The sequence below is a fragment of the Ursus maritimus genome, assembly GCF_017311325.1.
Source record: "Ursus maritimus isolate PB19 chromosome X unlocalized genomic scaffold, ASM1731132v1 scaffold_X1, whole genome shotgun sequence".
NCBI lineage: Eukaryota > Metazoa > Chordata > Mammalia > Carnivora > Ursidae > Ursus > Ursus maritimus.
Genome location: NW_024423319.1, coordinates 95,204,490 through 95,218,861, shown reverse-complemented (window position 1 = coordinate 95,218,861; position 14,372 = coordinate 95,204,490). Strand labels below are relative to the sequence as shown.

Below are 14,372 nucleotides of genomic sequence, written 5' to 3'. Positions count from 1 at the left end.
AGCACCCCTACATGATTATCTTCTGGGTTATCTAAATTCCGTTAGCCTAAGCTGCCATTAAGCATCACGCTTTTTTTAAATGGCTGCTTTTATGGAGAGCAAATCTTTCAAATAAACTACTTAAAGTCTTATCTAATATTTTCACCATTATTATTTTGTGATTAAGTGACATATTAGCCTGGGATTGCTAGGCTGGAAACGTATCTGAGAAGATAAATAGATAAGTCTCCTAAAAAAAAGACACTGAAAAATAATAACTAAGATATATGACAACTCTTCTTGAATCTCAGATGTTTTAATCATAACTAAGAGCTAATTCTGAGGTAAAAGTCTTTTAATCACTTACCAATAAGTAATAACCATATTTCATTAATCCTAAAACATATTTTCTCACACCTGTGAAATCAGAGTGCATCTTATAATCAACTGCACCCTCAATCTTTGTCAGACTAGATCAAAGTTAAGGTCTTCCAGAGAGAATTTTCATTTGCTTTTGCCAGCCAACTTCAGGCACTACCCATCTGAGACCATTTTAAATTAAATTCTCTGCTTGAGGTTTCTTGGACCACACTAGAAGTGTGAATTCAGACCTCAAACTCACATGAGTACTGACTAGTTGTTCAAATTTGCCAGCCAGTGTTGAGGTTGAAATATCAAGGTTCCCTTACTGGTCCTTTCTCTGTGGCCACTCTATTGAGTTGCTTAGTTTTATACTGAAGCTATAGCCTTTGGTGAACCAGTTTTAGTCAGAGGACTCGTATTAGACCATTCCTCCACCCAGTCTTGGATTGGTACATAAAGTCTTACAATCAGTTGTGTCTTAGATTATACAAGATACAGGTCACAGGTAGAGATTTGCTTTTTTTTTTTCCCAGAAGAAAATATTTAGCCTACAATTGGGCAGGAAAACCCAGACTGATTCTTACATATATCATTTTGTTTAATCATGTATTGATTTTGGTCAAAATCTTGCTATATACTCTATATCGTTAAAGTATCAGGTTGTAATAAAATTAGTGGACTTACTTTGAGACTGCAAGTATTCCACAATATAGGGCAGAATTATTGTTTCTGTGTGCAATGCTTTGTGTTCCCTCCTTGAATTAGAAGACCTGCGAAGTCTCAGATTATACTTTTAGTAATGTCTTGTGACCTTGTACAACATTCGGGCCATATTAAAGACACGATAAAACTAAGTGAATATTTGGAGGACTGAAAAACAACCATGCAGTTTGCAACAGACAAAGAAAACTTCTACTGTAAATAGGATCGTCCGTGTGTGTGGGCACCCAAATGCAGAGGAAAGGTCAACATCTGGGCACAGAAGCAAAGAGGGCTTCTTGGTTGGTCTTCGTTATGAAAATATTTTGGCCTTGGCAGGATTAGATATTATGGAAGAGTGCTTGGGAGGGGATTGGGAATCCTATCTACAATGCTTGCTCCAACAGATTCAATTCACAGCCTTAGCAGGTAATAAAAGAAGCCTCTGGACCATGCAAGGGATTGCCCAGGCATAGCTAGGTGTACTGGACATTTTATGTATTAATGCCAATCTCAAATAAATCACTTTTCTGGTCTGCTGTGGGAGGAAAGGATATTTCTGTCAGTAAGTGAATGGGGGATTACTGACTTGCTGACCTTACCTGACTGTGATAAAAGATGACTTCTTTCCTTTCAGCAATACTTTAAAAATTGAAATTGCACTTTTAAATGTAGGATGTGAGAATGAAGGAGGGAGCCCACTATTATTCCATAAATAGATCGTGGCAGAGGGCACCCCTTGGGAAAGGGAGAAATTCTCATTAGGGCTATTTTTCTGAGAGTTGTCAGTATGCATGTGTTTGCATTTAAAGACTGGAGAAAGGAGGGAGCAAGTCCTGACCTGATGTATTTTTAAGACTCTATTCTTATTCCTGAAGCATTTAAATATAGTGTGTAAAATACAGCGCTCCTAAATGCCTTGTGCTATGTTTGTTATGTGGATTCTTATGTCATTTTCCTGATGAAGGAGTCAGGAATGCAAAATTGTCTTGCCTTGCATTATTAGATCCAAAAAAGAATGGAAAATATCAGGGCATTTATTTTCCGTTGACCCAGGAAACGGGACAGTTGCTTGTATTTCAAAAAACAAATGTCTTTTGCTGCTCAGGCCACAGGAAAAAAGAATGTGCTAAAGGATTGGGCTTTTGTTAAATGTGTTCAAGGATCTTTTGAAGGCCTGAGAGATGTAAACGAATGAGAAAAATGATGATGTACGGTATTTAGTGATATCAAATACTGAAACAACTAAAATGGGCTAGAGAAAGTCCCACCATATCTCTGAAGTCTTCTATCACTTAAGTCTTAAGGGACTCTTTTCTCAATAGTACCAGTTGTCGGGGCGCCTGGGTGGCTCAGTCGTTAAGCGTCTGCCTTCGGCTCAGGGCGTGATCCTGGCATTCTGGGATCGAGCCCCACATCAGGCCCCTCCGCTGGGAACCTGCTTCTTCCTCTCCCACTCCCCCTGCTTGTGTTCCCTCTCTCGCTGGCTGGCTGTCTCTCTGTCAAATAAATGAATAAAATCTTAAAAAAAAAATAGTACCAGTTGTCAGAACCACTCTTTGTCTCATGCTGTGCGTGCATGTGGCTTCTCTGGACAATCTGAAGGTATTGTTCACAGAAAGAAGGGATCGTGTATTATACCAGTGATGGTGAATCAGTTCAGTTTGTCTTAAGGGCATGAGGCCATCTGCTGTCATCCGGAGTCACAGAAAAATGTCCATCAAAGCTGAAATTCACATCAATCAATAGAACTTTATTTTGAAATTAAATAGGAAAAAAAAAACAAACCCAAACCTCTCAAAGTGGATGACTTAGCCCCTGGATGAAAGCTGTGGAGATGACAGATAATTTGACTGCCTATAATACTTTGCACGAAGAACTAAAAATTTCATCCTAGTATGTCATGTGAACACCTAAATATTTTTGGTCTCATTGAAAGAAAGGACAGTCCTCCTCTTGAAGTTGTTAGTATCTATGTCGTAGTCGTGATACTGAAATACCTATTTCATCAGTGGATTTTCATGAACAAGTAATGTTCTTTTCTTAAAACACACACACAGATTTGCGTTTCGGAGGACACAATAACAAAAATGGGGGAGGTTTAACTTCCTGTCCCTTGTTTAGTCCTAGGTTGAGTTGGGAATGCAAATGTAGGGATGATTAAGTCTTTGACCTTGGGTTTAGTTGTGCCTGTATATAACTACTTTGTCATGTGTTGGAGCCACTGTGTTAGCCAAAGGAATCCAAGAATAACTGTAACCATTCAGTTGACTTGCTTATTAAGCAGCCATGCAGATCAGATCTCCAGAGAAGTTGGATGAGTAGACTCTTTTACTATATGCAGTTACTGGGTTTGCTCCAAAATGCTTGATTCTACTTGGGTCTGATTTACCTGAGCCCAAAGCAGCAGTAGAGTGAAGGCAATGGAAACTTTGGTTGATAATACTGTGTGTGTGAGGGGTGCCTGGGTGGCTCAGTCGGTTGAGTGTCTGCCTTCGGCTCAGGTCATTATCTCCAGGTCCTGGGATCAAGCCCCTTGTCAGGCTCCCTGCTCAGCAGGGAGTCTGCTCCTTTCTCTCTCTCTCCCTCTGCCCCTCCCCCCTGCTCATTTTCTCTCTCTCTCTTTCTCTCTCAAGTAGATAATGTCTTCTAAAAATATATTGTGTGTGTGAGGTATTACTCTGAAATCCTCAAGATAAGTCATAAATTCAAAGAAATAGACAAAGTCAGCAAGACTGGAATTCTTGGAGAACACATGTGAATGGTGCTCTCTGGGGTTGTGCAGTGCAACAGCTCTTTGGGGCTAATATAGATTGCCAGTGCGTTCTAGATATAAGATGGGGGAGAAATTACCATGACCGGCTTCCGAGATCCCAGGGCAGCTTTTGTGCCATCTGATAATTATTGATCTTTCCCCCTTAGCATATGACTTAGATCCTGGAAAAAATATACACAAAGAAGGGAGAGTTTACATTAAAAATCTTCTCACTGAGCTACATTGTACTGTGAATGAGGCATTGTAATGTGAATGAGACAAGTGGGAGTAAATTTTGACAGGGAAATGAAGTGTTGGGCACCCTGGGTTGAGATCAGAAGTGTGCCAAGAAATCTTCCCAGTTCTTTTTTGGACATTTAGCACAACCTGAATATTGAACCCTCTAATGAAGGGTGCTTTGTCTAACAAAAGGTTCTATTGGTTCCAACTAAAACTGGTTTAATCAAAACAGGAAATTATTGGAAGGACATGGGAGTATTTCATGGAACACAGGCAGCTTGACCTTACTAAGAACTGGTACTCTTTCCCACTCTCTGGGTCTTACATGGTCCTTCTTGACTGCTTCTCTCTGCATATCTATTTCATTCCTTTATTCTCTGCAGTTTTTCTTTGCATCCCTGCACACACCCCCAAAACCCCATGGTTTATGCATTTTATTACTAGCTACATGCAGAGACCAATTCCAAATTAATGGGCAAGAGAAACAGAGGAGGCTAGCTTAAGGCAGGAACCATCTCTGCTGTAATTACCTCTGAACAGGGGTGCAGGGTCGTGTGGTGCAAATATGGCTGCCTGCCATGTCCTCCACTGTTCTCAGTAAAATCATTACGGGTGGAGCATAGACTCCAAAGCTAATCAATTACACCAACCTGTCAGGTTTCTGCTCTCATACCTACACAATCTCATACCACACAGTTATGACTAAATGGTAAAACTTGGATGATGCAGCTGATTGATCTCCTTTTCCTGTAGATATTTTTCCCCAATCCTTACTCTGACTATAACTTTGTATTTCCATTAAGTTGTAAATCTAAAAATGCTCCAGTTCCAAGATAGATAGTATGCAAACCATTCTAAGCATATAAATGCATGAAATTTGTGTATATTTATATTAATAAATCAAAACCAGCCTTAGTTTGGGAAAGTAGCATGTTACATGTGTTTTCCTGGTCCAAACAGCACAGTAGTCAAAGAAACCTAACTGAAGCCAAATAATGCTTTTGGTTTGAATGAGCGTGAGAAGTCTTAGTGGTTAGTTACCTCAACTTCTAGAACATTTCTAATTCAAAAATATTATCCAATCATTGACAGAAGGGTGGATCCTGGTGTGTAGGATCATACTTGAACTTGCTAAAGCTCAAAGGCCTGGCTAAATATGTACTAATGTTTATTGACTTTTGATAGAGATAGGGCAAAAATAATTTAATACAGGCCTGAAGAAATGGGAGAAAGTAACTCAAAGTATTCGGTGTCTTGAAAATTGGCTAGAGAAATGTGCTAAATATTGAGGCTTGCACAGAAATCCCTGAGAATAGATTTTTTTTTCAAAATTCTGCTTCATTAAGCAGCATTTAAAAATATCAAGGTCTTCAGAAAATATAACTGGAAATTTTATATGAAACATTATACCTCCATAAGGATTTCTATATTTTGTCAAATTTATGCCAAATTTGTTCCAACAGTGAACATTCAGAGGGTGGAGTTGAATGAGAAACATAATTTTCATTATCGAAAGTGTTAAATGTTTTATTATTTAGGGGAGCAAAATTTGCCTCCTCAAAATGTGTCTTTTGGCCTGTGGATTACTTTAGGCTAATTGTTTTTAAGAAACAGATGACTCAAGGAGTTTTTCTTTTTTGCTTCTTCCATAACTGCCTGAAGGGATTTAGATAGAGCATCTGCTCCAGGAGAGAGCTATCATCACAGATAACTATAGTATAATATGAACTAGGTGCAGTAGACAGGGAGGAACCTAGCAAGTCCTGCTTGATCCAAGTCCTCTATGTCCCATTGTTTCTGGAAGGCTTGGCAAATACTGTTTACCAAACATTGACATTTTCAACTTCCTGTGAATTCCCTTCCTTCCCTTTGTAGCCCCAGACTCCTACCCACTTCTTCTTAAGCTCAACTGCCTGACTGCCTGTGGGCCACATAATATATAGAGTCCCCATACGTACATAATTAAATTTGATTTTCTCCTGCTTAGCTGTCTCATGTCAATTTAATTCTTAAGACCAGCCAAAAAAACTTGAATGATAGAGGAAAATTTTTCCTTCCAATGATTACAATTTTTCATTTTGCTTCTTTCAGACACATAACAATGCAAATAAGTAATAAGACCTTAATAGCTAGATAATGTTTAAGAAGAATCACCTAAATGTTAAAAATTGGGAAATTGTTTTTTACGTTAGGAGTTGCCACGTTCCCACCGAACAGTGATATGAGCACAAAGGGGGACTTACTCTCCAAAAACACTTTGATAGAGAAGTTTGTGTGTGGGAGAGGTTCCTAAGCATGAGTATGTCTTTTCAGTTAACACATGGTATCAAAGAGTTACACAAGGTATCTCCTCCATTTAACCCTTAACAATGTAATTCATCATTCATAATAACCTCGAGTCTGTCTAGACTTTAAACAGTTTCTTTGAATTTTTCTTGTGAGTCATATTTTTATTAAAAAAATAGGCCGTTTATTTCTTATTTTACCTTTATAGTGATAAATTCAAAGCAGCCAAGGGACAGTCTTCAGTACCACCATCACATGTATGTAATGTGTAATTATCTATTATATATAATTAGTATGTATGTTTATTAGTATATATATGTTTAGATACTATTTTCTTCATTAATTCTTGTCATATGCAGAAATTGAAGTATTCAAGGTTTTTGCTGGTTTGATGACATGATTTTCCAATACTCGTTCCAAGTTTCTTTTATAATCATTATTCCTATGAAGTCATTCAACTTGGAAATAATTGCTTGCCAAAACTGAGTTTCTCTGGTGAACCACTCAACACAGCTTTAGTTTTATAAAGAACACCATTCTTTGTGTGCTGTTAATCTTGGCTTCGAAACACCACGTATTATTCTTCCCACTTGAACAGTTCAGCTCCTGTTCTCTTCGTTATACTTTGGAACCATTAGACTTACCGCTGGAATATAAATGTATGAGTCATCCAGCTGGTGACTCTTTGAAAACAGATTTTTCCAAGTATAGCTATAGGGACTCTCTGCTCATAGCAACACGTAGTTGTTAAAACTCTGAGGACTTCCCAAACAGTCTGAAGACCTGCCTCACATAAGAAAAATTGTTGGCATTTTATTAGATGGCGTTTTGTTACTTAGTCTGATCTTAACTTTGGCATTAAGTAGCTATGATACCACGTTCCAATAGTTGACATAGAAGTTAAGTTATTCAAATAAATTAGTGCTTCTAGTGAAAATACTAAGCACATAATTCTAATTTTTATTTGCTCTTTTAATCCCATCTAAGGTTGTGCTTCTGAAAAGCTATTAACAGAAGGTCATGAGAATTTGATAAATCAGAAATTCAGGTATTCAGTGGACTATTCAACAGAATAGAAAATAATTTCACTACCAATTTATTTTCTAACCCAAATGACTTAAAAACCTTCAAAATGGGACACTGTGTTGACATAGGATGGACCTGACTTAATAAAAGAAACTGCTAACAGGCTATATGGCCATTATGGCAGAGCAAATTGAAAACGCTTTCCTGTTTCATGTTCACAATGAAATCTCTGAAGGCAAAGGATTTTCCCTTGTCAAATCAGAGTGAAGTTATGTCTCCATGTCTTCCAAATTCAGAGAAAGTGGGTCACGGATAATTACCAGGCAGGACATATTTGTAAAAGTGTTTTGCTCATGAGAATTCTGTATACAAATGAAAGTACTTTATACTGAAAATGTAATACATCAAATGAATGATGCTACTCCATCAAATTAGAATATAATAAGGCCATTGAAAGGAAAATCTCCAAAATGATAGAAAATGTTAGAATTTATAGATGTCAATATGCATACTTTTGGAAGTTTGAAATTAAATATAGCATAGGCTTGCAGATGATTTATAATATTTTTTGGCAGAAAAGAGTTCTGTGACCCTTTCAACATTCAAGGGTTCACATGAGACATGAAAGGATATCCTAACAAAAATATGTACTTCATGTTTAAACTGATTTTATCAACACAAGAAGTCTATTCAATTACATGTGGTTTTATTTATATCTTCAAGAAAAATTTCTGGCAACCATATAAGTGCATTTTATTGCCTTATTTAAATTTCTTTCCAAGTACACTCACCATTTAAATACACAAAGGTGATGCGAAATTTCAACTTTAATTTTACGGATTTGTTCGCATGCACATGCGCATGTGCATGGAAAATGGAGCGTGCTTCACTAATTAAAAATGAGAAATAATGCAGGGGAGGCTGTTTTAACCTACCTTTGCAAACACCGAAAACGAAACAAAACCAAGAGAGTATCGACCCTTTTGCTACTCCTGTTTCTAATTGTGTCATTAGAGTAGGAAAACCAATAGTCTGCTGCACTGTATCTCCTTCCTGTGCATTTCAAAGCAAAGTTTAAAGAGACATTTAACGTTCTTTCTTTCTCTTAGTGTTTATATAACTCAACTGCAGGAGACAGAAAGAATCTTAGGAGAGAATATGAAACAAAACTAGTTTAAAAATGTTTTACATAAAATAAGCATGTCACGGCAAGTTCTGTTTTCTAAGTAATACGTATTATAAAGGAGAACAGGAACTTGCAGACATGTAATTTAGGAACCTGTTAATGGGTCTACACAGTAGAGAAGACACAAGTCAAACCACATCAGTGAAACCACTTTTATTTTTATTTTTTCCACATAGATAACTTTAGGTCAGCTACAAAAATCATGAAATGAAGAACCGATCACGAAACTGCAAACTCAAAACCACTGGAGTGATAAACAGGTTTCCCCCAGAGGACTGTTAGAAAAAACAACCAGAATACCATGGATTCATATTTAAGTAGTAAACATGTCATATATTTAAAAATAATAAATATAGAACAGCAATAGAGAAACTATAGCATAAACAGCATGAAGTATAATTTTATTTAAGACAGATGAAATTTCTAGGCACAGTTTTAGGCATTAAAGAGGACACAGAGGCATAGGTTAGTGTGCGCTGCTCTGTACAAAAATACAGTCTGAATAAATTACATTGCTAGCCATACAAGTAGACGTCACTTACCAGTCAGTTCATTGCATGTTTAATAATATACAAGTACATGCTAATCCATATATATCATTTATATTTCAAACACATAGGTCTCTCTATATTTGTCTTTAAAATTTACACGTTGAACTTACAAAAAGCTAAATAGTTGTGCAAGAAATCCAAATAACTAGCCCTGCTGAGTACTTTATGCTCTATGTTGTATGTGTACATAGCTCTCTAAGATAAACAATGGATTTATAGTCAACAGTTTTGCTTGTAAGAAAACATCAAACAAACCTAAAGCTGCAAAGATGTAATGTAGGTGAAAATTCACATGTGTTTATTCTGATAGACGAAACAGCATTTCAGATGGGCAACAACTTTCGTGTTGTACTGAGCTTGTTAGTCATGAAATACTTTCAAATATTAGTGATGGTAGAAATATAACATAGGGCTCTTCACTGGGAAGGGGAGAAAAGTTATATAAGAAATCTACTTTTCAGTGTACTGCAAATACGTGTGCAGTTAGCCTATAACATATTCTGTCATTTTCCAGCCTGTCATATTGACAGAGAATGAAAACTTGATAAGACTTGAGATGTGATATTGGTCTAACAGCACACTGCATCCTCTACTAGGACTAAGGAAAGTGCCTCATTGATGTCAGCACCAAAGTACTGCTCTTCCATTATTCAGGAATAAAGAGACTCTCTCACAATAGACAGTGTTTAGTAGCCAAAATCCCTATCCAACAAATATCGTATTTCTCATGCTGCTCTGACAATATGCAATTAACTGCAAGACAGTCTGGCCCAGATTTTACTATTTCTCAAGAAAATTGCTTTGAAAGATTCTATAATACTAATATCTTTCTGGAAAACTTCCACCCATAGTTTCTTATGATTCTATAGAGAATCATACACTTTTATAAAGGTTTCTCTCTAGGATGCATTTAATTCCTTTTGTCTGTCATTGCTAAATTAAGATTAAGCCTGGTTCTTCATATTTACTTTGTGATTCTATAGAAAAGTCACAAGATAGGAGGGTTTTTTTTTAAGTGTTTGCATAATAAAATAGATTTTTTTCCCTGTTGTTTTGGCAACAGCTCTTAAGACAAGCTGAAAGCAGAACTCTGCTCTGGGAGGCAAATTATTAAATACTATTGATGCGGTCCTGCTCTTAACGGATTTTGCAATATAATAGAACCTAAGTAGGTTTTAAATGATTTTTCAAATGCTTCTTTCTGCAAAAGGGCCAAAACCAGGACATACTGTTTTAGTGTCTTTGTTAACAAAAATAACTATCTATAACTTTTATATTAGAACTGTATTATTTGATATAAAAATATGTTTGTTTATAATTAAACTATCCAAATTTGTATATTAAACAGGATTAATGCAAGTTTGCAGTGTGAGATTAGTTGCAAACTTATTCCCTATTATTGATATTTCCTTCCATTTGAACAGCCAACAAATGATTCCCTTAACATAAATCCATCATAATTGTGTGCACATATCAGTTAGCCCATTAGTTAACTTCAGAGGACCAGGTGATAACCAGATGAATTCTACTCCTCTACTGAGACATTTAGACATTTATAGAAATCTATCACTATTCTTTTATTTTTTTTAATAAAGACATTTAAAGTACTTGAAAAAAAAGCAGCCTTCTATTTTACTGAATTTTTAACAAAATGATCATTCTAATTGCTACTCTCTTTTGAACTACAGTGCTTACAGAAGAATCATGAATTTTCGGATGAACACCATTTCAATTTTTCTTCTTATACAATTCTATTAAAACTTTCCAGTGAAACAGTAGAGAACATAGAGCAAAAGCTTTAAGGAATATGTACTTTTGTACAGTAAATAAGTGTGAATACCAATCTAAGCCTCTTAACGTGTACAAGGTTAGTGTTCAAATCACTTCACTAGAGCAAATATTACTTTATGTGTAATAGGCAAATGCATGTATAGGGCTAGAGAACAAATTATCACCATTTATACTAATGGTTCACCTTCTACAAAAATATTTAAGCTTGTTACATACGCACAATTATTTGCGGTAATGTTTGGTAAAGGACTTAAAGGGTACTTAGGACAAAAGCAACTCATGCATATTTCTTTCTAGTTGCCCCAGGGAAAGTAGAGACTCTCAATTTTCCTCATTCTAGATACGGCTGAGGCACAGTTGCTAACCACATAATGAAAAGCACATGTCTACAAGTCTTGACTCCCTTCCCGGGGAGAAGCTGATTGCCAAAGCATTGCCTCCCATTAAAAAAAAAAGAGTATTCTTGAAGATGGAATATGTACCCTTAACCAATTGCATTCAGAACTCCCATTAGGTGCCAAAGGGCAGTTCACTTTTCAAAAACTCACTCAAGCAAATAACCACGGCCTATCTAGTCATTGGGTGGGATAAGTAGGTGATAAGGACTCTAACAGTGGAATCCTTACCAGAGCCAAAGAACCTCTAAATGGTGCTTATGCCAGCCGCTCCCCTGCAGGCAATAGGAGATTCAGGCATTTCTCATTCCAACTAGTTTCTCGCAATGGTTGCTGTCATATAGACCCTTCACTTGTCAAGAAAAATGACATGAACATATTGGAAGTTTGCAGCATTTGCCTATGTCTAATCAGCTCTCTTAATTTGTGCAGGTCCCTAAAATGGATGTAAAAGCTGGTTATGATGTTGACAGCCAAAAGGCAAAAGATATTAAATCAACTGAGCAAACTGTTCGATGCTCCACAAGTGTTTTAGAAAACAGTGAGTTAGAAAAGATACAGACGTAATCCTTTTGTTGGATGATTGCTCGTTTTTAAAATCTGAGACTGTTGGTTCTAGTAGTAGTCTTCGTAGTTCTTGGGGTTCAGGCAATAAAGGATGGCACCCCCAAACGAAAATATAGTTGCACCCCAGGCCAGGCCATAACCCCAGTTGAACTCATGGTAAATTTTCAGGCTCACAGTTTCAATGAACTTGATTGGGTAAAGGACCAGGCTGCAAACCTGTAAAACAACTGAAAGAAAAGCAAAAAGAAATTAGAAAAATGTTATTTGCAAGAAATAAAAGGATAAACATATAAATACACATATATGTATGAGAATTACTTTGTAATCAATCATAAAAGCCAAAAAATTTGAAGCACTGCTTATTCTATCTAGATGGTATACCTTAAAACATAAATAATTTTTTCTTTAACACCGTTTCACAATATATAGCAAGAATTACTCTACTAATAATTAGTAACTCACCTTATAGTATTTGATGAAATAATTAGTGCAATATAATAATTTACATGAGCATACAAAGTAGTGATTCTCACTTCACAGACATATAAGCATCACTATTATGCAAGTAGTACTATAAGCTAAACTGTTCCCCTATACAAACCTGTAAATAGTTCCCCGAGAACAGTGACCCCAAATACCCCAAACCCTTGCTATTTATTTATGCTCTTTAGGAATTGAGGAATTCAAATTCATTTGTACTGATGAAAGTGGTCAAGCTGTGATTTAAGATGTGCTTTTCTTACTGCTGCTTCTCAATACCACATAAGTCAGCCAACGATTCTAGTAACTCCTATCTTCATGTCTTTGCTTATATTCCTCTCATCAAAAATTATTTTCATTCCTTTCCTCTCATTCTTCAAAAGGGGCTCAAAAGTCATCTTTGTCAAGAAGCCACATGCAATTATACCTTTGTATTAGATATAACAGATGACATTTATATATTTATTCTTCACCTACTTTCAAAAAAGAATGAAATCAATGAAGGCATAGGAGCTAATGGTACTGAAAACATCAGCTAATGCTGGCTACTACCATCAAGCACAAAACTCAGCTCTTCGTTCTCAGCTAACTCTCAGTTCTTAAGTCAGTTGTTAGGGCTAAAGGGGAACTGTGATGAGTCATATCTGATAAAATAAAACAAACCAATTCATCAGGAAAGGGAAGGGTTGTTGTTTTTTCTTATATATCTAAAATTAAAGTGGTCCTTATCCTGTGCATATTTCTATATGGGAGACACTGGATTACATGAGAGATGATGCCTTCCATTCAAAATCATAACTACATATTGCATCAACTATTATATAATTTCTACTTTATTTAAATCAACTTAACTAGTATTTATGGGATGCATCTGCCTCATTCTCTACTATAGGATAGCTTCTACCCTCAAGAAACAATCTTAAAAAATCTGGGGTACTATGTACTATGGGGCAGGGGTTGGCAAACTACCAAATCTAGTCTTCTGTTTGTTTTTGGAAACAAGTTTTCTTGGAACACAGCCAGGCTTGTTCATTGATGTAGTGTCCACGCTACAACAGCAGAGCTGAGTAGTTGCAAGAGAAACCATGCAGCTCACGAAGCCGAAAGTACTTACTATCTGGCCCTTTATAAAAAGTTTGCCAACCCCTGATACATCACATAAATGTTTAGTCAAAATGATTATAATTTAACTCATCTTAAAAATACTGTAAATTCCAAAAGTACAACAACAAACATATAAACAAGGAGACAAGAATAAAATTTGATATAATAAGGGGCGCCTGGGTGGCTCAGTCGTTAAGCGTCTGCCTTCGGCTCAGGGTGTGATCCCGGGGTCTTGGGATCGAGCCCCACATCAGGCTCCTCTGCTAGGAGCCTGCTTCTTCCTCTCCCACTCCCCCTGCTTGTGTTCCCTCTCTCGCTGGCTGTCTCTGTCTCTATCAAATAAATAAGTAAATAAAATCTTTAAAAAAAAGTTTGATATAGTAAAAAAAGATATAGTTTATTACATTTTTTAAAAAGACCAGAAGGATGGATAGTGTGTTTAATTAAACTGGAGTTCTGTGCTTTAAAGTCTATGGTCATCTATTCTCAGTACCTATAAAAGATCCTTATTACCAATATGATTAATGTTCCCAGAAAGTCTACATTAACAGTCCTCTCTTTAGCATATAACTGATGAATTCCAGAAAAATCATGAGGGTGTGATTCCACAAAATCATTCCATTCTATTAGGTTCTGACTAGGGGTCAAGTAACCTTTCTGGAGCCAGATATAAGAATTTGCAACATTTTTGCTATGTAGCTTAACACTGCACCTCCCACATTTCATACTATAGAGAGTGGATGGATAAATAGTTCCATATAAAAGGAGAATCTCTTGGCATACAAAATGGACATCACACCTTGTTTATAGTTTTAAAATCTCAGAAAAGGTTTTAAGTTATTGTTAGGACAACTGACAGCTCATTATATTACTCACACTTCCTCTACTTCCAGCCAGTAAATGCTACATGTGTATTAACTAAAAAAAAAAAAAAAAAAAAAAAAAAAAAA

The 14,372-nt window shown here is 36.3% G+C and overlaps 1 protein-coding gene across 1 annotated transcript in view; it reads right to left on the bottom strand.

Moving 5' to 3' along the window:
• Nucleotides 1–8,672: 8,672 nt before the first annotated feature.
• TMEM47 (transmembrane protein 47) overlaps nucleotides 8,673–14,372 on the bottom strand; it is a 30,169-nt gene continuing 24,469 nt past the window's right edge. The window contains exon 3 of the mRNA XM_040633111.1: nucleotides 8,673–12,065. Coding sequence (XP_040489045.1) covers nucleotides 11,887–12,065 — 179 coding nt within the window. The 3' untranslated portion in view covers nucleotides 8,673–11,886. The remainder of the gene's footprint in view (nucleotides 12,066–14,372) is intronic.